This window comes from Callorhinus ursinus, unplaced genomic scaffold (assembly GCF_003265705.2).
Source record: "Callorhinus ursinus isolate GAN/ISIS: 27379988/994484 unplaced genomic scaffold, GSC_fseal_2.0 scaffold64, whole genome shotgun sequence".
NCBI classification, from domain to species: domain Eukaryota; kingdom Metazoa; phylum Chordata; class Mammalia; order Carnivora; family Otariidae; genus Callorhinus; species Callorhinus ursinus.
The window spans coordinates 902,695-926,369 of record NW_027397126.1 but is presented as its reverse complement, the minus strand read 5'-3'; the positions used below and the strand labels follow the sequence as shown (position 1 = coordinate 926,369).

The window sequence follows — 23,675 nt, the reverse complement described above, 5'->3', positions numbered from 1 at the left end:
GAGTGCCTGGCTGGCTCAGTTGGTAAAGCATGCAAATCTTGATCTCGGCGTTGTAAGTTCAAGCCCTAGGTTGGGTGCAGAGATTACTTAAAAATAAAATCTTTTTATGGAACTAGAGGGTATTATGCTAAGCTAAATAAGTCAATCAGAGAAAGACAAGTATCATATGATCTCACTGATATGAGGAATTTGAGAAACAAGACAGAGGATCATAGGGGAAGGGAGGGAAAAATAAAACAAGACGAAACCAGAGAGGGAGACAAACTACAAGAGACTCAATCTCAGAAAACAAACTGAGGGTTGCTGGAGGCGAGGGGGGTGGAGGGATGGGGTGATGGACACTGGGGAGGGTATGTACTGTGGTGAGTGCTGTGAATTGTGTAAGACTGATGAATCACAGACCTGTAACCCTGAAACAAATAATACATTATATGTTAATAAAAAAAAAAGAAGATAGTAGGAAGGGAAAAATGAAGGGGGGGGAATCGAAGGGGGAGACGAACCATGAGAGACTATGGACTCCAAAATCTATAAAGAACTTATCAAACTCAACACCCAAAACACAAAGAATCCAGTTAAGAAATGGGCAGAAGACATGAACAGACATTTCTGCAAAGAAGACATACAAATGGCCAACAGACATGAAAAATATACTCCACATCACTTGGCATCAGGGAAATACAAATCAAAACCACAATGAGATACCACCTCACACCAGTCAGAATGACTAAAATTAACAAGTCAGGAAACAACAGATGTTGGCGAGGATGCAGAGAAAGGGGAACCCTCCTACACTGTTGGTAGGAATGCAAGCTGGTGCAGGCACTCTGGCAAACAGTATGGAGGTTCCTCAGAAAGTTGAAAATAGAGCTACACTATGACCCAGCAACTGCACTACTGGGTATTTACCCCAAAGATACAAATGTAGTGATCCGAAGGGGCATGTGCACCCCAATGTTTATAGCAGCAATGCCCACAATAGCCAAACTATGGAAAGAGCCAAGATGTCCATCAACAGATGAATGGATAAAGAAGATGTGGGACATATATATAATGGAATATTATGCAGCCATCAAAAAATGAAATCTTGCCATTTGCAACAATGTGAATGGAACTAGAGGGTATTATGCTAAGCAAAATAAGTCAATCAGAGAAAGGCAAGTCATATGATCTCACTGATATGAGGAATTTGAGAAACAAGACAGAGGATCATAGGGGAAGGGAGGAAAAAATGAAACAAGATGAAACCAGAGAGGGAGACAAACCATGAGAAACTCTTAATCTCAGGAAACAAACTGAGGGCTGCTGGAGTGGAGGGGGGTGGGAGGGATGGGGGGGCTGGGGGATGGACACTGGGGAGGGTATGTGCTATGGTGAGCGCTGTGAATTGTGTAAGACAGACGAATCACAGACCTGTACCTCTGAAACAAATAATACGTTGTATGTTAATAAAAAAATAAAATAATAAAATAAAATCTTTTTAGGGGCTCCTGGGTGATTCAGTCAGTTAAGTGTCTGACTCTTGGTTTCAGCTCAGATCATGATCTCAGGGTCATGAGATCAGGCCCAACACTGGGCTCTGTGCTCAGCACAGAGTCCACTTGTCCCTCTCCCTCTGCTCCTCCCCCAGCTTGTGCTTTCTCTCTCAAATAAATAAAATCTTAAAAATTTTTTTAAAAAATAAAATAAAATATACTCTCTGGCAGGGGAGGTTGATAATGGAGGAGGCTATGTATATATGGGGGTTGGGGGTATATGAGAACTCTCTGTACATTTCCTCTTAATTTTGCTGTGAACCTAATCCTGCTCTAAAAAATAAAGTCTTAAATTAAAAACAAAAACAAAACGTGAGCTGACAAGAAAGTAAGGAATTGCCATGCCAAATCTAAGGGAAAGCAGGAAGCCAGAGAGGTAAGCTGGGTGAGGGAGCACTGATGCCGCTATTGTCCTGAGGACACCTGCTGATCTGGGCAAACTTGAACTTAGGTTTGGGTAGCCTCATGGGATAGGGAGGAGAGACCTCAAGGAGGGCCCTCCCAGGTGAGAAGGCTAACATGAGACCCTCTGCACATTAAGCTGAGACCACTGACCCCTCACAAAACCAATACCCTCAGGGTAAAGATGAGCCAGAAGAAAGCCTTCTCCATACAAGACCCCCATGGACTATAAGGAAGATGGCCTTGATGGTAAACAGAAAAGGGGAGTGAGGGAACTGTCCTGGAACAGTTGTGGCCACGGGCCAGCCCTAACATAGATTTGCAGTGTGGATTCCCATCACCTAAGTGGCCCTAGGAAATTCAAGTTGTGAATTTGCTCTAAGGTGGTCCCAGACTGGTATTTCCCAAAGATGTTTGCAGAAGTAAATGAAAATCTTCTCTGGAGGAAACTACTTTGATCCTAGGACTCAAAGAAACTCCACAAACAATTTTTTTTAGAGATTGAGAGAAAGCGAGAGCAGGGTTGAGGGGCAGAGGGAGAGGGAGAATCTTAAGCAGGCTCCACGTCCAGTGCAGAGCCCAACATGGGGCTCGATCTCATGACCCTGAGACCACGACCTGAGCTGAAATCGAGTCAGACACCTAACTGACTGAGTCACCCAGGTGCCCCATCAGAAGCAGATTTAAAATTAACTACATAGGGCGCCTGGGTGGCTCAGTCGTTAGGCGTCGGCCTTGGGCTCAGGTCATGATCCCAGAGTCCTGGGATCGAGCCCCACATCAGGGTCCCTTCTTGGCAGGGAGCCTGCTTCTCCCTCTCCCACTCCCCCTGCTTGTGTTCCCTCTCTTGCTGTGTCTCTCTCTGTCAAATAATTAAATAAAATCTTTAAAAAAATAAAAAGTAAAATTTTAACTACATTTACTATACTTAAAGTAAAATACAAGCATGACAGTATGTGCACGAAATAGAAAAGTATAAAATAATGACTTAGCAAATTTGTAAAAGAACAAAATAAAACTTGCAGAAATGAGAAAGCTAATTACTGAAATTAAAAATTCAATGCCTATGGGGTTTTTTTCAGGACTTTTGAAGTTTATGGATGAAATAACTTATAAATTGATTATCAGATGAGGAATTCTTTTTTTTTTTAAAGATTTTATTTATTTATTAGAGAGAGAGAGAGAATGAGAGATAGAAAGCAGGAGAGGGAAGATGGTCAGAGGGAGAAGCAGACTCCCTGCTGAGCAGGGAGCCCGATGTGGGACTCGATCCCGGGACTCCAGGATCATGATCTGAGCCGAAGGCAGTCGCTTAACCGACTGAGCCACCCAGGTGCCCCCAGATGAGGAATTCTTAATCTCAGGAAACAAACTGAGTTTTACTGGAGTGGTTGGGGGTGGGAGGGATGGGGTGGCTGGGTGATAGACATTGGGGAGGGTATGTGCTACGGTGAGCGCTGTGAATTGTGCAAGACTGTTGAATCACAGATCTGTACTTCTGAAACAAATAACGCAACATATTTTAAGAAAAAAGGAAAAGAAGAAGATAACAGGAGAGGAAGAAAAGGGGAGTATGTCAGAGGGGGAGACGAACCATGAGAGATGATGGACTCTGAAAAACAAACTGAGGGTTCTAGAGGGGAGGGGGTAGGGGGATGGGTTAGCCTGGTGATGGGTATTGAGGAGGGCACGTTCTGCATGGAGCACTGGGTGTTATGAACAAACAATGAATCATGGAACACTGCACCAAAAACTAATGATGTAATATATGGTGATTAACATAACAATAAAAAATTAAAAAAAAATTGATTATCAGATGCCAAGGCAAAGGGCTTGAAAATGTGAGAACAAAATTTCAATATGTTTGATATAAATGTTACTGTAATAACACATTTTTTCTTTCAAGTTTTTATTTAAATTCTAGTTAGTTAACACAGTGCAATATTGGTTTCAGGAGCAGAATCTAGTGATTCACCACTTACATACAACACCTGGTGCTCATCACAACACGTGCCCTCAATGCCAATGTTTGTAAGAGAAGAAACAAATAAAGAAGAAAATTTTAGACTAGAAGATATGCCAGAACGCAGCACAGGAAAAAAAATGGAAAATACAGAAGGGAGGTTAAGAGCATGGAGGAGAAAATAAAAACATTTAACACAGCTTTAATTGGAGTCTGAAAAGGAAAGAAGAAAGTATCTGACAGTGGCTGAGAATTCCAGAACTGATAAGAGGCACCAATCCAGGAAACTAAAAAAAATACAAAGAAGATTAAAACAAAGCAAAACAAAAGTCTATAACTAGACACATAATCATGAAACTGTATGAGACCCTTTATAGAAAGAGGTGACTAATAATTCCATTTCATGGAATCTAAAATGCCACCAATTATAAAACATTCTTTTAGTAGGCACAGTCAGTTAAGCATCTGACTCTTGGTTTCGGCTTGAGTCGTGGTCTCAGGGTTGTGGGATTGAGCCCCGTGTTGGGCTCCATGCTCACAGTAGAGTCCACTTGGGGCGCCTGGGTGGCTCAGTCGTTAGGCATCTGCCTTTGGCTCAGGTCATGATCCCAGGATCCTGGGATTGAGCCCCGCATCGGGCTCCCTGCTCCGCGGGAAGTCTGCTCCTCCCTCTCCCACTCCCCCTGCTTGTGTTCCCTCTCTCGCTGTGTCTCTCTCTGTCAAATAAATAAATAAAATCTTAAAAAAAAAAAAAGAGTAGAGTCTGCTTGGAGATCTCTCTCCCTCTGCCCCTCCCTCCCCTCCCCACCCCGGCTTTCTCTCTCTCTCAAATAAATAAATAAATCTTTTTAAAAAAACATTATTTTATGTGCTGTTAGGAAAAAACATTGCCAATTAAACTTTAACAAGCCATCAACTGAAAGGGATACATCCTGATTTCATAAATGTTAAAATATTGGAAAATATGAGTTTTAGAATAAAATGTGGACTATAAAAATAATAAACAAAGCATAAAATAATATAACGGAAGTGAGACCAAATGTCTATCAGTAAATGTAAATGGGCTTGACTTACCTGTTAAGAGGAAAAGGGCTTTCAGAAGATACCACAAGGCAAAACTCAACAACATGTTGTATACAAGAGACACATCTAAAACAAAGAGGTTCTGAAAAGGTAAGAAGGGCTGGGCAAACTTACACTGAGGGAAGGTAGGCAAAAAGAAAGCAAGGGAGTTGGACCTCCTCTTCCCGACATGATAGAATAATGCAAGACCAGATTTACCCTTTCACTTTAAACAACTAAAAAAAAATGGGTAAAATATAGGAAGACAACATTTTTTAGACCTCAGACAACAAAGAACATTAAGAGACTGTTCACTGGGACACCTGGGTGGCTCAGTTGGTTGAGCAACTGACGCTTGGTTTCGGCTCAGGTCATGATCTCGGGGTCCTGGGATCAAGCCCCATGTTGGGCTCTGCACTCAGTGGGGAATCTGCTTGGGATTCTCTCCCCCTCTCCCTTTGCCCCTCCTCTCTGCCTCTCTCTCTCAAATGAATAAATAAATCTTTAAAAAAAGAGAGACTGATCACTAAGAGAAAGGCAACAAATAAGCTGAGCCCCGTTATTGCTTCAAGCTTACTTCCCAGGGAGAATTTCCAGGCTGTGGTGCAAGGAAAGAGTACCCAAGCAGAGCCCTTCAGTCTCCCGGAATTGAGGAGACAAAGTTCACAGTCCAGGGGCTAGATGGTACAGGGCAGAATACCAGAAAGAAGAGAGCTGCACAGAGATTTCTGAAGCTATGCAGAGGGCTCCTTCATCACAGCATTCATCAGTACATGCGTATAAAGCGTGCCAGTCATTGACTTCTTGCCTCTCATCTCCAAATTCATTCCTTTTGGCCTCAATGAAAATTATCTAGGCCCTTCGAAATTTTTTTCCTTTGCAGGTGCCTGGGTGGCTCAGGTCATGATCCCAGGGTCCTGGGATCAAGCCCCGCCCGCATCGGGCTCCCTGCTCAGCAGGGAGTCTGCTTCTCCCTCTCCCTCTGCCGCCCCACCCCCTGCTTGTGCTCGCTCTTTCTCTCTCTCTCAAATAAATAAATAAAATCTTTTTAAAAAATTGTTTTCCTTTTCAAGGAGGCATTGAATGAAGTGCTGCCAGTAGAGGGTGCTAGACAGACATTACCAGGGAGGAGAGTTTTGTTTTCTGGTTGAGGGGAGCTCTCACGTCACACTCCCCTACTTCTCCAGTGGACACAACCTCTAAAGAATTAATGGATCCATGTGTCACAACAAAAAGAGAGACAAAAAGACATCAGGGATGGGGAGGGAGGGAGGGATGAATAGGCAGAAGGCAGAACCCAGAAGATTTGTAGGACAGTGAGACTACTCAGTATGATACCATAACAGTAGATACATGTCATTATACATTTGTCCAAACCTATAAAATGTACAACACCAAGAGTGAACTCTACTGAAAACTTCTCTCTGGGTGATAATGGTGTATGAATGTAGGTTTATCAATTGTGACAAATGTACCACACTCTGGTGAGTGATGATGATCATGAGGGAGGCGATGCATGTGTGGGGGCAAGGGGGCCATGGAAAATCTCTGTACCTGCCTCTCAATTTTTCTTTGAGCCTAAAACTGATCTAAATAATGAATCTATTTTGGGGGGGGAGCCTGGGTGGTGCAGTTGGTTAAGTGTCCGACTCTTGGTTTCAGCTCAGGTCATGGTCTCAGGGTCATGGGACTGAGCCCCACGTAAGGCTCCACAGTCAGCACAGAGTCAGCTTGTCCCTCTCTCTACTGCCCCCCACTCCCCCCATTTTCTCTTTCTCAAATACAATTTTTAAAATAATAATAATAAATCTGTTTGTTAAAAAGGAGACATCATTTGCCTCTTGATGAAAGAACACACCACTACCTTATCTCACCAAAGAGATCAAACTTGAATCTGATCAAGCCACTGGATCCACCTGCCAATTTGCAAGAAATAAAAGACAGAGAACATGCAGCACTATTTGGATGAATGATACAGGGACAGACAAATGGGTAGACATGTGATAAATCAAATATTTTAATGCTAAGTGGGGGCACCTGGCTGGCTCAGTCGGAAGAGCATGCAACTCTTGATCTTGGGGTCGTGAATTCGAGCCCCATGTTGCATATACAGAGCACTTAAATAAAACTCTAAAAAAATTAAAATGCTCATGATAGACTCTAGGTGCTGCGTATATGAGTGTCTACTATATAATGAATTAAGCTTTTCTGTGTGTTCGAAATTGCTCATAATAAAAGATTTAAAAAAGATATATAGGGGCGCCTGGGTGGTTCAGTCGGTGAAGCGTCTGCCTTTGGCTCAGGTCACGATTTCAGGGTCCTGGGATTGAGTCCTGCGTTGGGCTCCCAGCTCAGCAGGGCATCTGCTTCTCCCTCTGCCTCTGTCCCCCACCCCCAGGTCGTAGTCTTGCTCTCAAATAAATAAATAAAATCTTTAAAAAAAAGACATATAAAATGTTCAAGTCTAAACTACATTGTCTAAAACTATAAAAGAAACTTAAGGAACTGATTAGGATAAAAGTTAGGAGAGTGTTTACTTTAGGAAAAGCAAGGATGTTGTAAATTGACAGGGATACATGGATACCCTCTGGGTGGCTGGCCAAATTCGATTTCCTGGCTTGCTTGAGGTTTACAAAGATGTTCCCTTTGTAATAATTCATTAAACTTTATATCTGTTCTGTGTGGTTTTCTATATCTGTATTTCACAACAAAAAGGCTTTTTTTTAAAGTCCATATCCTGGGGCGCCTGGGTGGCTCAGTTGTTAGGCGTCTGCCTTCGGCTCAGGTCATGATCCCGGGATCCTGGGATCGAGCCCCACATCGGGCTCCCCGCTCGGCGGGAAGCCCGCTTCTCCCTCTCCCACTCCCCCTGCTTGTGTTCCCTCTCTCGCTGTGTCTCTCTGTCAAATGAATAAAATCTTTGAAAAAAAAAATAAAGTCCATATCCTTTGACTCAGCAATTACCCTTATATGAATTTATCCTAAGGTAATAATTAGACAAGAGTACACAGATGTTTGTACAATAATAACATTCACTGAGTGCCTACTATGTATTAGACACAGCTCCAGGCACTTTTTAATATTTTATTTATTTATTTGAGAGACAGAGAGAGCAGGAGTGGAAGAGTGCAAGAGGAGAGGGAGTGGAGAGAGTGGGGGGAGGGGCAGAGGTGGGGGGAGAAGCAGACTCCCCAACGAGCATGCGTGGAGTGACTGGGGCTCAATCCCAGGACCCTGGGATCATGACCTGAGCCAAAGTCAGATGCTTAACCCACTGAGCCACCCAGGCGCCCCTCTAAACACTTTATAAGTAGTACCCTATCTATCCTCACAACAACCCTATGTGGTATATACTACTCTCATTCCCATTTTACAGACGAGACTCAAAGAGACATAAGAATGTTAACATTGTGTATCAACTATACTTCAATTTAAAAAAAAGAAAAGCAAACAGGGGCACCTGGGTGGCTCAGTCAGTTAAGCATCTGCCTTCAGCTCAGGTTATGATCCCGGGGTTCTGGGATTGAGCCCCCTATGTCTGCTTCTCCCTCTCCCTATGCCCCTCCCCCTGTTTCTGTGTGCTCTCCCCTCTCTCAAATAAATAAAATCTTAAAAAAAGAAAACAGCTTTTAAAAATAAAAAATAAATGTTCACTGCAGCATTATTAAGTAACAAAAAATTGGAAACACCTAATTATGATGAAGTGGATAAAAAATTACGTTCCAGAGGCTGGCTCAGGTGGAAGAGCATGTGACTCTTGATCTCAGGGTTGTGAGTTTGAGTGTCACACTGGGTGTAGAGATTACATAAATAAATAAATAAATAAATAAATAAATATTTAAAAAAAAAATCTTCACAAAAAAATGAAAAAATGGGGCATCCGGCTGGCTCAGTTGGTAGAGCATGCTACTCTTGATCTCAGAGTCATGAATTTGAGCCCCACGTTGGGTGTAGAGATTAAAGACTTATTTATTTGTTTTAGAGAGAGAGCACACAGCAGGGGGAGGAGCAGAAGGAGAGGAAGAAAATCTTAAGCAGGCTCTGACTCCCTGCTGAGCACGGAACCTGAGCAGGGCTCAATCTCACCACCCTGAGATCATGACCTGAGTCAAAATCAAGAGTTAGCCACTTAACTGAGCCATCCAGGTGCCCCAGAAAGTAAACTTCTAAAAATAAATAAAAATAAAAGGGGAGCCTTTTTAAAAATTATGTTCCAACCACACGATGGAATATTATGAAACTACTAAAAAGCATAAACACTTTCTTGTTCTTGTATTCTATCTGTATATGAATAGATAGGTAGGTAGATAGATATTGACCACGGAAAGAAGCCCATTATAAACTTCTAAAAGAAACAAAGCAGATTACAGAAATATATATATACATTTTATAATCCCACTGAGATTAAGAAATGATGTATTCATAAAAAGAACCCATTAAAATTGAGGTGGATTATAGAGAGATTCTCACTTTGTACTCTTTAAACCTCTGGGTTGTATGAGGTTTTTATGAACAGATATCATTTTGTAACCATGCGGGAGGTGGTTGCTACAAATGTTGATAAAAGTTACCGCTACCCTGGCCCAACTGCAGCTCTTTCATTCTATTGGTCCATTTATTCTTCACAGACTTGGGCCTTCAAAAATGTGGTCTTTACATCATCCCAAAGAACCCACTTTCATATATGCTGCTATCAAACACAGACTGTATTAATCAAAATTTCTCCTATTCATTACCTTCTCTTTTCTGCCACTTCTCCTTTATTTTTTAAGTTTATTTAAGTAATCTCTACATCCAACATGGGGCTTCGAGTCATGGCCTGAGCCAGCCAGGTGCCCCTTCTCCCTTACCTTAAAAGAATTAATCAATTATCAATTAAGCATTTGTTTGTTGCTTCTCCTCCCATGTCCCCTACCTAAATGTGTCCTGTTGTGAAGAATACATATCACTGGGGATATATGAGATGATTTTAGGCAGCAGATGAAAAAATAATTTGTCCTCTATTTGTACTCTACTTTTCTATCTATATATTTGAAATTGATGAATAAAAGATATATGTAGTGCACTAAACCTATACTTTCTGGGATATTATAGTTTCCTTTCTAAGTAAACTTAAGTTATGGATTATCAGAAATAGATAATAATGGGGCTCCTAGCTGGCTCAGTTGCTAGAGCATATGACTCTTGATCTCGGGGTTGCAAGTCTGAGCTCCGCGTTGGGTGTAGAGAGTACTTAAAAATAAAAATCTTTAAAAAACATTTAGGGGCACCTGGCTGGCTCAGTCAGAAGAACATGGACTCTTGATCTAGGAGTCCTGAGTTAAGCCCCAAGGTAGGCATAGAGATTACTAAAACTAAATAAACTCAAAAAAAATTTAATAAATAACAATGTAGGTACCCCCGATTTGACCAAAATCACCAAGGTGATGCCTAAATGAGTGAAATTTAAGAAGCACTGCCCTTTTCTCTGGAAAGAAACAGTTAAGAGTATCATCAGTTAGACAACCAAGCCAGAAACGGGGCAGTCATCCTATATTCTTCCTTCTGTCCCCTTCGTCCTCATCGCTGACCCACACTGAGTCGCCCCGCAGAAAACAGATTAAAGGCAGTGCTGCCCTGGCTGGGCTCTTTCACGGCCATTCAGCCTCTTAGTCATCCTCCATGGCAGCCCCAAGGCACTCCTGCTAGTCTAGGGCCCAGCAGGAGACTGACTGAGAACCACAAGGCAGAACAGTGTGACTGGGACCTTCCAAGCTAAAAAGATCTGAGCTGGAGTCCTACTTCTGCCACTTAACCAGCTGTAGGCCTCTAGTCATGCCACAGCCTCTCGCAGACCGAGTTTCACCATCTGAAAAATGGCAGCAGTAGATTCTAGCAACAGGGCTGTTCTAAGGATGAAATTAGGCACTGTATAAAGCAATATAACATTGCTCCTGGCACATAAGAGGCAATCGATACGATTTTCCTTGCCACTGCACACAGGACCTCCCTCCCTGACCTGGCTTCTGCTTACCTCCCATTTTAGCTTCATCTCTAGCTGTACTATCCAAACCCCAAAACTTATGCCCACAGACATGTTCGACTGCTCACAGTCCCCCAGTCATAGCATCCTCTTTCAGGCTTCCAAGCTCTTTGATCACACCGATCTCCCTACTAGAAACGCTCACCCACCCATTTATTTCACAAATACTTTTTCATGCCCTCCATTATACCCTCCTTGCCCCTCAATCTCCTATCATAGGACATTTTAGTGTATTGATTTGTCTACAGGGCCATCTCCTTACTCGGGACTGTGAAATTCTAGAGGATAGAGACCATGTCTACTTGAGTTTGTATGCCCAACACCTAGCCCAAAACCTAGGAGATGGTAGGTGTCCCATTAATGTTTGCTAAGTGATTATAATAGAAAGCAAATTATAATGGGGCACCTGGGTGGCTCAGTTGGTTAAGCAACTGCCTTCGGCTCAGGTCATGATCCCAGGGTCCTGGGATCGAGCCCCGCATTGGGCTCCCTGCTCGGCGGGAAGCCTGCTTCTCCCTCTCCCACTCTCCCTGCTTGCGTTCCCTCTCTCTCTGTCTCTCTCTGTCTCTCTGTCAATTAAATAAATAAAATCTTTAAAAGAAAAAAAGAAAGCAAATTATAAGCAACATATTTCTACAGTAAGTTCTCAACACTTACGTGGATAGCACAAGCATCTTTCACTATGCCACTTTTGGTAATAAAACATCCTATCGGGAATCCTGGTGTGCAGTACTTTCTATCCTCAATAACGTGACACCATATTACTGGCATATTATCAATAATCCTAAATATAAATATTTTAAAATAAAAGATTTAAGCATTTCACACCAAGCAATAGCAACATCATCTTGCATATATTTAAGTTCAAATCTCTAATCAAAGTCACAAAAAATAGTATATAATTTCAAGTATCTATTAAAACTACTTTTTTAAAAAAACTAATGAAAGGACTTAAAATTTTTAATCAAAGTCACAAAAATAGTAGACAATTTCAAGTATTAAAACTTTTTTTAAAAAACTACTTCTGAAAGGACTTGAAAAATTAAGTCATGTTATCTGTGTTAGCTCAAACCTACCAGTGATGTTGATAATTTAGTTGTACTCCTTTCTTCAAAAAAGCCAGCTTTTTCTTGTGGTCCTCATTTTCTCTATCGTAGGATTTTACACAAACTTTCTTACATAATTCTGTCTTGTTAAAAGAAAACTGTTAAGAAAGAATTAAAATAGTAAAAGACTTGACTAAATTTTATAAAAACAAGTATCACAAAATAAGTACTTTACCTTACAGATAAAACTTTTTCTGAGACTTCAGTATGCCATCATCCTCAACACTATCTCCTTTGAGTTTCAATTCATACCTGAAAGGATTACACGACACACACACACACACGCACACACACAAACACAACATGCTTTCACCACTAAGCACAAGAATTTGCCTTCTTCGATAAAATATAAGGTGGGATATAATATCCACTGTAGCTTCCTAAAACCACTCTGATATAGAACCCTTCACTTAAAAGTGGTAACAAAATTGATTTTAGTGATGGTCACACAATGCTCTGAATATACTGAAAAACATTAAATCGGAGGGGTGCCTGGGTGGCTCAGTCAGTTAAGCATCTGCCTTGGGCTCAGTCCACGATCCGAGGGTCCTGGGATCTAGTCCTCCAATGGGCTTCTTGCTCAGCGGGGAGTCTGCTTCTCCCTCTGCCCACTCCCTCCCTGCTTGTGCTCTCTCTCAAATAAATAAAATCTTTAAAAAACAAAAAATAAAAAATAAATAAAAAACATTAAATTGGATACTTCAAGGGGCACTTGGCTGGCTCAATCAATACAGCATGCAACGCTTGATCTCCAAGCTGTAAGTTCAAGCCCCATGTTGGGTGTAGAGCTTACTCTAAAAAAAAAAAAAAAAAAAGGACACTTTAAGTGGGTTATTTGGTATGTGAATATCTCTCAATAGAGCTGTTAATAAAAAAGTGTTAATAAAATATTTGATACTTTTAATATGAAACCTCTTATTTACAAAGTCTAGCTATCAGGATAAAGTACCGGTGTTACTAATCAGGAAATAATGAGCAAGAATAGACTACGAAAAAGAGTTATAGTTAGCACCTCATATCCTGAAATCATACAAATATTAACCAAAAAGTTCCCTATTGGCAGCTGAGAACACTGTCACCTTTCTTTCTTTCTTTCTTTCTTTCCTTTCTTCCTTATACTGTCATGTTCTTCATTCCAAGGGACAGCATTTCTTGAAAAAGTTCACTTTTCTATTAGGACAATGGTACTCCACAGAGGTATTTTCTGCAACTTTAATCATTGAAAAGCTAATGTCTGACACACAGACCAAAGAAATAGATCAACAGAGAACCCAGAAATAGATCTATACAACTATATCCTTGTGATTTTTTTGACAAAGGTGCAAAAGCAATTCAGTGGAGGAAGGACAGTCTTTTCAACAGATAATGCTGAAGCAACCGGACATCTATAGGCCAAAAAAAAACCCAAAAAGCAAAAACAAAAACAAAAAAATCCAGTAATTTCAATCCAAACCTCATACCTTATACAAAATAACCCAAAAGAGATCACAGACTTAAATATATAAAGTAATTATAAAAGTTTCAGAAGAAAACATAAAGAAAATCTTCAAGATCTAAAGGCTATGTCATGTGTCCTTAAACTTGACACCAAAAACACAATCCATAAAAAGGAAATTTGATTATTGGACCTCATAAAAATTATGTTTGCTCTGTCAAAGACTCTGTTAAGAAGAAAACACAGGGGTGCCTGGCTGGCTCACTTGGTAGAGTACACTATTCTCGATCTCGGAGTCGTGAGTTTGAGCCCCAAATTAGGTATAGACATTATTTAAAAATAAAATCTTTAAAAAAAATGATGATGAAAACAAAAGCTACAGACTGGGGAAAAAACTATTTGTAAACTACTGTTGCAACAAAGGAATCACACCTAGAATATACAAGGAATTCTGAAAACTCAATAGTAAAGGAACAAACAATCCAAGTAGAAAATGGGTAAAAGAGGCGCCTGGGTGGCTCAGTTGGTTAAGCGACTGCCTTCGGCTCAGGTCATGATCCTGGAGTCCCTGGATCGAGTCCCGCATCGGGCTCCCTGCTCAGCAGGGAGTCTGCTTCTCCCTCTGACCCTCCCCCCATCTCATGTGCTTTCTCTCTCATTCTCTCTGTCTCTCAAATAAATAAATAAAATCTTAAAAAAAAAAAAAAAGAAAATGGGTAAAAGAGGTGCCTGGGTGGCTCAGTTGGTTGAGCATCCGGCTCTTAGTTTCAGCTCAGGTCATGATCTCAGGGTTGGGAGACTGAGCCCCAGGTCAGGCTGTGCACTCAGCAAGAAGTCTGAAGATTCTCTCCCTCTGCCTCTCCCCCCATTCTTTCTCCCTCTCTCACACACACACAAGCGAATGCATGTAAAACTAGTGAAATCTGAATAAGCTCTGTGCACTGTACCAGTGTCAGTTCCTGGGTTTTGCTATTGTACTACAGTCAAGCAAGATGCTATCATTGGGCAAACCTGGGCACAGGGTACATGAGAGCTCCCGGTCCATGGTGTTTTTGTAGTTTCCTGTCTGGAATTATTTCAAAATAAAAAGTTTTGGGGTGCCTGGGTGGCTTAGTCAGTTAAGCGTCTGCCTTCGGCTCAGGTCATAATCCCGGGGTCCTGGGATCATGTCCCACATCAGGTTCCCTGCTCAGTGGGGAACCTGCTTCTCCCTCTCCCTCTGCCTCTCCCCCTGCTTGTGCTCTGTCTCTCTCTCCCCCAAATGAATAAAATCTTAAAAAAAATAAATGAATAACAATCTTTAAAAAAAGTTTTAAAAGAAGTTAATGCCTGATGGTTTCACAAGTGTATACATAAATTAAAATTGAGCAAACTATTTTTTTAAAGTTTTATTTAAGTAATCTCTATACCCCACGTGAGGCTCAAACTCAAGACCCCGAGACCAAGAGTCGCATGCACCTCCGACTAAGCCAGCCAGCCGCCCCCAAACTATACACTTTCAATATGAGCAGTTTATTGTACTTCAAGTAGATGTCAATGAATTTGGAAAAAAGAAGAAAAAAAGTTAATGCCTTCATAATCATAACTGCTTATGAAAACATCCTTACTCTATACCCAGAATCTATTAAGATATTGAAGGCAAAATCAATAAGACAATGACAGTCCAATACATCTGCTTATACCACCCTACCTGGAATATGCAGGGACAATAAGGTAAACTTTTTTTTCTTTACAAAGCAAAAATAAAATTTGAAAGGCAAAATCTTTATGTGGAACCACTCCCTACTGCAGACAGTTCAAAGACCACATACTCATGCATTCTTCCGGCAACACTACATCCTATCTCCTTTCTTTTTTCTCTACCTCCTTTTAAAACAGACTCTTTGGGGCACCTGGGTGGCTCAGTCATTAGGCGTCTGCCTTCAGCTCAGGTCATAACCCCAGGGTCCTGGGATCAAGCCCCGCATCGAGCCCCGCATCAAGCCCCACATCGGGCTCCTTGCTCGGCAGGAAGCCTGCTTCTCCCTCTCCCACTCCCCCTGCTTGTGTTCCCTCTCTCGCTATGTCTCTCTCTGTCAGATAAATAAAATCTTAAAAAAATAAATAAAAAATAAAACAGACTCTTTGCTACAATTTTAAGTAGCCAGTTCTGAGAAGATTCAATTTAAAATAATATTAAATAAGATCTGCTGAATAACCTCATAGGGAGATGATGTAATTCGTTCTCCAAATAGTACTTGTCCGAGATTTTCAGAAGGGTTTTTCTTTCCAAAATCTTGACAGAAGTCAAAGCTAGAGGAGAAGTTCAAGTAAGGTTAAAAAAAAATATATGTGTGTGTGTATATATATATTTAATATATGTGTGTGTGTGTGTATATATATATATATATATAAAATATATATATATATATCTCAGCAAAGAAATTCATCTTTGTAATTTGTCAAGCCTCTCCACTGTTAATGGTAGATACTTCTAAAAACATGACCCAGAAGGTGTCTAATTATGATTTATAGACCTCATTACAGATTTCCTTTTAAATTGTTTAACCTCTTATAACTATGAATTCATTATTTAAAATGCTCATGGTACTGCTCTTGGCTTTTGTAAGGTAGGTAATCACAATCTTAAAAAAACTAACAGTGTTTTCAGGGTTAAACTTCAAATTACATAAAATAAGCAAAGAATAGTTTAAAATCTGTACTAATTCTAACCTGAGACATTTAGAAACTGCTGTTATCAGTTCTGATCAAAGGGGAACTTAAACAACAAAATCCCTCCTCAAATACATGCCCACAGATTCACTCACAAATCAAATGGTTACTACATGAAAAGAATTACAACTACCTTTAAGTAAATGTGAATATATAAAATTGAATATAAAATGGCAAAGATAAAATCAATGGTAGGCTTGCATAATATTTTAAATGCTCCTGCTAACACCCTACATTTAAACCTGGTATTTTAATGAAAATTAGATCTGATTTAACTTCTGTTTAATTAGTGGAAATAAAATAATACCAAAGGGAGCTACAATCATTTCTCTAAAAAAGTATATCATTTGTCTCTATTCTCAAAATGATTTATCTTAATTTTGATTATGTGATACCAGCTCACTACTAAACTAAGCACTTGGCATCCATTAAAAACCTTAGTAGAAACCTCCTTATCCCATGTTTTAAAAATAAACTACAACTCTGCAATGATTTTTTTAAAGTTCAAAATATAGTAAATTTATAATTTGCTTTTCTTAGAAAAATCAAGTATGACAACTTCCTAAATTTTTAAGCATTTGCCTCACACTGAAAGCTCTCTATTTTAATCATTTTGTTCCTGTTACCTTTATTACAAAATTACCACCATATTTCTTAATATATCCAGGGCTTTCATCCACTATCTTTAAAAGCTTAAAACACACTTTAACACAATAATATCATAATTATGATGTAACTGCAATTATATCAGATATAATACTTATAACTTACATATTATATTCATAAGGTAGGACAGATTCTGCTGAGTCCAATCTATTCACAAATAGTGCTATTGATGACTACAAAAAGGAAAGAAAACACTCATTAATACAAAATAAAACAAGGTAGCACTTGCAAAACACATAATGAAGTAACTGAAAGGTATTTGGGTCTATTGCTCCAATCAATTTATAACTGTGCAATTATAAATTTATAACTTAGGACAGTGTTATAAATGTATACATTTATAGATTTTTAACACACAGTATAGCTATAAATTCATAACATTTAGGTGGCATCATTGGATTCTCTGAATACATAAATTTTTCAGATACCTCAGCCATTCTTAACCTTTTTTCATTATAGAACCCTTTGAGAATGTGATGAAGGCTATCCCCCTCTCCCCAGAAAAGCATACATATTCACCAAAGTCTCTGTTCAGGTTTAGGAGGCTTCACAGGGCCCCTGAAGTCCATGGAATTCAGGTTAAGAACTTGAGATAATTAAAGCTACCCGCATAAGAGCTCTCCTTGTATTATTTTAGCCATTTTTGTAAGAATCATTCTAAAATACACTTCACTCTTTCCTATCTTAAACAGAACATGGTGATCACAATTCAACCTTCCTTGATGGCTCAGGGTCATTTTGAACATCAGTCCTTGCACCAGCTTTGACTCTGTGACATCCTCAGTATCAAACTAAGTGAGAACTATTTGCCCCAAAACTACATTGCGATAGATGCTACCCACATCCCTACTACCCACACCCCTCACCTCTACCAAAGAACTTCAACTTCTTTGTATAGATTTTAGGTCTTTCTTTTCAATTGTCAATTGTTGAGATGCCTCTTCTCCCTTCTTCCCCACCCCCAATCTGCTAGACAGCAAGCCCTCAATTTGTGGAATAAATCACAGATCTGTTAACACTATATCAAAAAGGGCGCCTGGGTGGCTCAGTTGGTTAAGCGACTGCCTTCGGCTCAGGTCATGATCCTGGAGTCCCGGGATCGAGTCCCGCATCGGGCTCCCTGCTCAGCAGGGAGTCTGCTTCTCCCTCTGACCCTCCTCCCTCTCATGCTCTCTATCTCTCATTGTCTCCGTCTCAAATAAATAAATAAAATCTTTAAAAAAAAAAAACACTATATCAAAAAGACTGAGAGCATGAGAGTTAGTGCATGAACATTAGGACATCTATTCTGGCTTTTCACAGAATACTTCTGCTTACCTCCCTGGATCTCAGGTGTGTTCTTGATAATTTACAAGATAGGATTTTTTTTTTAAGTAGGCTCTATGCCCAGCGTGGAGCAGAACACGGGACTTGAACTCACAACCCTGAGATCAAGACCTGAGCTGAGATCAAGAGTCAGACGCCTAACTGACTGAGCCACCCAGGTGCCCCAAGATAGGACTTTTAAAACCACTAGAACAGGGGCGCCTGGGTGGCTCAGTTGGTTAAGCGACTGCCTTCGGCTCAGGTCAGGATCCCGGAGTCCCAGGATGGAGTCCCACATCAGGCTCCCTGCTCAGCAAGGAGCCTGCTTCTCCCTCTGACCCTCCCCCCCTCATGTACTCTCTCTCTCATTCTCACTCTCTCAAATAAATAAATAAATCTTTGAAAAAAAAAAAACCACTAGAACAGAACTTGGGTAAACACTTTATTCTTGTTCAAAATTCCATAAACTGCTTTTTTTCAACTGAACATCTGCTATCATCTTTACCACATGGTTAGTTTTTTTTTTTTAAAGAGGATATAGGAAATCATCAAGTTTGGCAACAAATATAAACAACCTTACTCTAACTTTGTAAGAGTATTGTATCTGCACTTAATGAAATCTAATCAGAAATTCAGCAGTAGCAACATATATCAGTTAGAGTTTTATAAAGGTGAACAGAGAAAAGTTTCTAAAAGGACAGCAGATATTTAAGGATAATAGTTCTCATCTAGAATCCCAAAATACAACGTACATAAGATTTGAACTCTATTTTAAAATACATATCTGGAGCTTACTATAATTAAAAGAGTCTTAATGGTTTCACAAAGCAAGTGGAGAAAAGATAAATTATTCAATAATACTGTTAAGACAACTGGTCAGCAATCTAGGGGGGAAAAATGTTAAGCTGGATACTTACCTCATACATCACACCAGGAAATATCAATCTTATTTGTTAAAATTTAATCCATAAAAGTAATAGAAGAAACCATGGGAGAATTATTTTATAATCTTGGCTGGCTTGGTTAAGACCTTTCAAAACGGCAAAAAAAGTCAGAAACCAAAAAAAAATTTGATATATTAGAATAAAAGCCAATTTCTCTAAATGGCAAAAAAACAAAAGCAAAAACAAAACACAATAAGCAAACCCAAAAGACAACTGACAAACTTGGGAAAAGGATGTCACAGACAAGGGACTAGTTTCCTGATTTAAGAGTGTAAATTAATGCAACCTCCATGGAAAGCAATTTGAGAATATCAAAATTGTTAAGTGCATATATTCTTTGACCCAGCAATTCCAGTCCTAGGAAGTTATTCTATAGATATTCTCATATGCAACAATGTTTGGTAAGATCAAGAGAATAGAAACAAGCTAAATACATAAATAAGGGACTATGTGAATCAAGTATAGCACATCCTTATAATAGAATGCTATACCATTAAAAAAGAGCAAGGATGTTCTTATACAATGATATAAAATGATCTCTAAGCTATATTGTTAAATGATAAAGGCACCTGAAGATGAGAACAGTATGCTCCCATTTGTGTAAAAAAAAAAAAAGGGGAGGAAAAAATGATATAAATACCTGTTTGTTCATTTATTCATGAAATCCCTAGCAGGATACATGAGAAACTGATAATATTGGTGCTCTCCAGGGAGGGGTACTATGTGACTAAAAGACCCAGGTAGATGAGACCTTCACAGAGAAAAACCTCTTATCTGTCTATATCCTTGTATATTATTCTAAGTGAGATCATTACAATCAGGGGGTGAACATTTTTGTAGACTTTAATATATATTTCAAATTGCTCGCCAAAGGGTTCAAGTTTAACTATTAAACCAATCTAAATGTCATCAAAAGGCAGCAAAGAGACAAGTCCAGGAGGAGGGCCATTGCACAAGAAAAAGAGACTGATCCCTTTTATAAGTTAATGTTATGAAAAGAAAAAGTAGAGACTGTGCTTGATTAAAAGAACCATAGACTATAATAAAGAGATGCAATTTGTGGTCCTAGATTGGATTCTGGTTTGGTTATTTCAGGGACAACTATGGAAATCTGACTATGAACTTGGTAATACATGAGATAAAAATGTATTGATGTGGAAAGATAGAGTTGTTAATAGAAAAGTGCAGGTTATGGGATGGTTAAGCATCTGCCTTCGGCTCAGGCTCAGGTCATGATCACAGGGTCCTGGAATCCAGTCCTGCATGGGGCTCCTTGCTAAGCAGGGAGCCTGCTTCTCCCTCTGCCTGCCACTCCCCCTGCTTGTGCTCTCTCTCTCTCACAAATAAATTTTTAAAATCTTTTTTTAAAAAGGAGAGAAACAAGATATTGATTAAAAAAGAAAGAAAAATGCAGGTTACAAAATAACATGGACACCATGATTTTGTGTAGGTAAAAAATGTGTATGTACTTTCATTCATTGCTAGTGGGAATGCAAAATGGTACAGCCACTTTAGAAGACAGCTTGGCAGTTTCTTAAAAAACTAAACACACTCGGGTGCCTGGGTGGCTCAGTTGGTTAAGCGACTGCCTCCGGCTCAGGTCATGATCCTGGAGTCCCAGGATCGAGTCCCGCATCAGGCTCCCTGCTCAGCGGGGAGTCTGCTTCTCCCTCTGACCCCCCCTCCCCCCCTCATGTTCTCTCTCTCTCTCAAATAAATAAAATCTTTAAAAAAAGAAAAACTAAACATAATCCTAGTATATAATCTAGCAATGATACTCCTTGGTATTTTCCCAAAGGAGCTGAAAACAAGTCTACACAAAAACCTGCACAATGTCTATAGCAGCTTTGTTCATCATTGTGAAAACCTGGAAGCAACCAAGATGTCTTTAGTACGTGAATACGTAAATGAATTGTGGTACATCCAGATAATGGAATATTATTCAAAACTGAAAAGCAATGAACTATTAAACCATGAAAAGACACCGAAGAACTCTAAATGCATATTACTAAGTAAGAGAAGCAAGTCTGAAAAGTCTAAATACTGTAGGATTCCAACTATATGACATTCTGGAAAAGGCAAAACTATGAAGACAGTAGATAGATCAGCGGTTGCCAGGGATTAAGAGAGGGACAGATGAATAGCAGAAAATATAGAGAATGTATAAGGCAGTGAAATTACTCTATATGATATTATAATGATGGATACATGTCATTACACATTCCTCCAAACTCACAGAATGACCAAGGGTGAAGTGTAATATAAACTATGGGCTTTGGGTGGTAATGATGTGTCAATCTAGGTTCATCAACTGTAAGGAATGTAACACTCTGGTGGGGGATGTTGATGAGGAAAGCTATGCATGTTTGGGAGCAGGGGTATATGGGAACTCTATTTTCTGCTCGATTTTGCTGTGAACCTAAAACTGCTCTAAAAAAAATCTAAAAAGTCTATTAAAAATACACATGTGGGTATGAGTATGTGTAGAAAAAAATCTAGAATATATGCTAAGATATCAAGAGTGGTAATTCTCTGTTATTAGAAATGTTTTTCTTATTTTTTGCCTACCTGCATTTTCTAACCATGTATCATGCATGCTACTGCTTTTGCAATAGCAAAAACTTTAAAACCAAAAAAAAAAAGGGGGCTGGATGCTACCAAATGAAGTAAGTTTAGAGTGTTAAACCTAAAAATGAGAGACTCACCAAAGACAGAAGATGAAATCTCAGAATAAAAAGTAGAACACATGTAGGGATGCAATAACAGCCTAAAAAGAAAAGAGCTTATGGAAAAGAAGTTCCAGACATTTGTTATGGTTAAAGATCATGTTTCTTTGCCAGGAAGCCTGATGAAATAAAGAATAGAGATCCAGGATGAGGTATTACCAGAGAAAAGGCAGACATAAAAATATTTTGTAAATGCCATTTCTTACATGTGTTTGGCAAAATGTTGGCTCAAAACATTACTATCAAAACTTCACACAGGAAAAGGCAAGTTCCAGGTTTTAAGAGCAAACTTGCTGCCCCTAAAACTGGCCTTTAAAAAACCCTGGAACTTTCAAGTTGGTTAAGTCTATAGTTAAACCACACCCAGAACTGTTCTCAACTTCCCAGGGCCTGTGTGGTGCCTTATGCCAGAATGCTCCCCCCATCCAATGAGGAGTCAGAAAAATAAGTCTTATTCATTAATATATTGTGAATTGCTTACAAAATAAACAAAAAAACACTTTTTTTGGACTCAGCTTACAGTTACAGAAACCAAGCTCCTAAAGAAAGGAGTCAGAAAATTATTGGGTGTTGAGGAACACACAGAAGAGGAATTGGGTCAGAAATCTCTGCCCCGGGGCGCCTGGCTGCGTCAGTGGGAGGAGCATACGACTCTTGATCTTGGGGTCTTGAGTTAGAGCCCCAGTTGGGTGTAGAGATGACTTAAATAAACTTTAAAGAAAAAAAAAGAAATCTCTGCCTAAAGAAAGCTAATAATGGGACGCCTAGGTGGCTCAGTTGGTTGGGCGACTGCCTTCGGCTCAGGTCATGATCCTGGAGTCCCTGGATCGAGTCCCACATCGGGCTCCCTGCTCGGCGGGGAGTCCGCTTCTCCCTCTGACCCTACCCCCCTCATGTGCTTTTTCTCTCTCTCTTTCTCTCTCTCTCAAATAAATAAAATCTTAAAAAAAAAAGAAAACTAATAATGACAATAGCTACCATTTATGGAAAGCTTACTAAGCGCCAGGTACAGTTATCAGTGCTTTTCATACATTGTCTCATTTTATTCTCACAAGTCTGAGAGGTAAATAATATCTTGGTGTCTGCAGGTAAAGGGCCCAGGGGAGACAAAAGTGCATTAACAAGAATTAAAGAGGTAAAAAGCAGGAGACCAGAGGAGTGAAGAATGACAGAAAGAAAACATGGTAGGGGTGTATCTAAGACCACGATGAGGTGGGTCGGGATACGGATGAAATAGCTGATGGGGATTAAGCAGCGCACTTGTGACGAGCTCCCGGTCTTCGTATGGAAGTGTTAAATCACTAAATTGTACACCTGAAACTAATTTAACACTGTGTGCAGACTGGAATTTAAATAAAAGCTAAAAAAAAAAAAAGACCACAGTGAGTCGTGAGTCCTGAGAGTACAAGGAGGACAATAGGAAAGGGAGGGAGAGAGGGCGAGAAAAGAGCCAAGGGGGGAGAAGAAAAGGAGCTGCGACAGAAGAGGAGGAGCTAAGAAAGGTGGAGGAGCAGCCAATAGGGAGGGAGGAGAGGGAGGAGCTCAGAGGAAGGAGGTACAAGAAGGAGCCAAGAAGTGCGGTGGAGAAGCCGCCCAGAAAGGAGGAAGCAAGAGGGCGAGCCCAGAGGGAAGAGAAAGAGGGAGGGGTGGAGTCAGGCAGAAGGGGCGGGGCCTAGAGGGGAGAGCGTAACGAAGGGGCGGGGCCAAGACACCGGGGCGGAGCCTAGAGGGAGGGGAGGGGGCTGCGAGAGAAGTGGGGAAGGGAGGGGCGGAACGGAGAGGGATGGGAGGGGCTGA

At 40.1% G+C, this 23,675-nt stretch overlaps 1 protein-coding gene across 1 annotated transcript in view; it reads right to left on the bottom strand.

Moving 5' to 3' along the window:
• LOC112815509 (transmembrane 9 superfamily member 2-like) overlaps window positions 1-23,675 on the bottom strand; it is a 78,644-nt gene that overhangs the window by 54,244 nt on the left and 725 nt on the right. Inside the window, 4 exon segments of the mRNA XM_073885663.1 lie at window positions 11,642-11,768; window positions 12,061-12,188; window positions 15,724-15,817; window positions 17,009-17,076. Of these exon segments, the coding sequence (XP_073741764.1) occupies window positions 11,642-11,768; window positions 12,061-12,188; window positions 15,724-15,817; window positions 17,009-17,076 (417 nt within the window).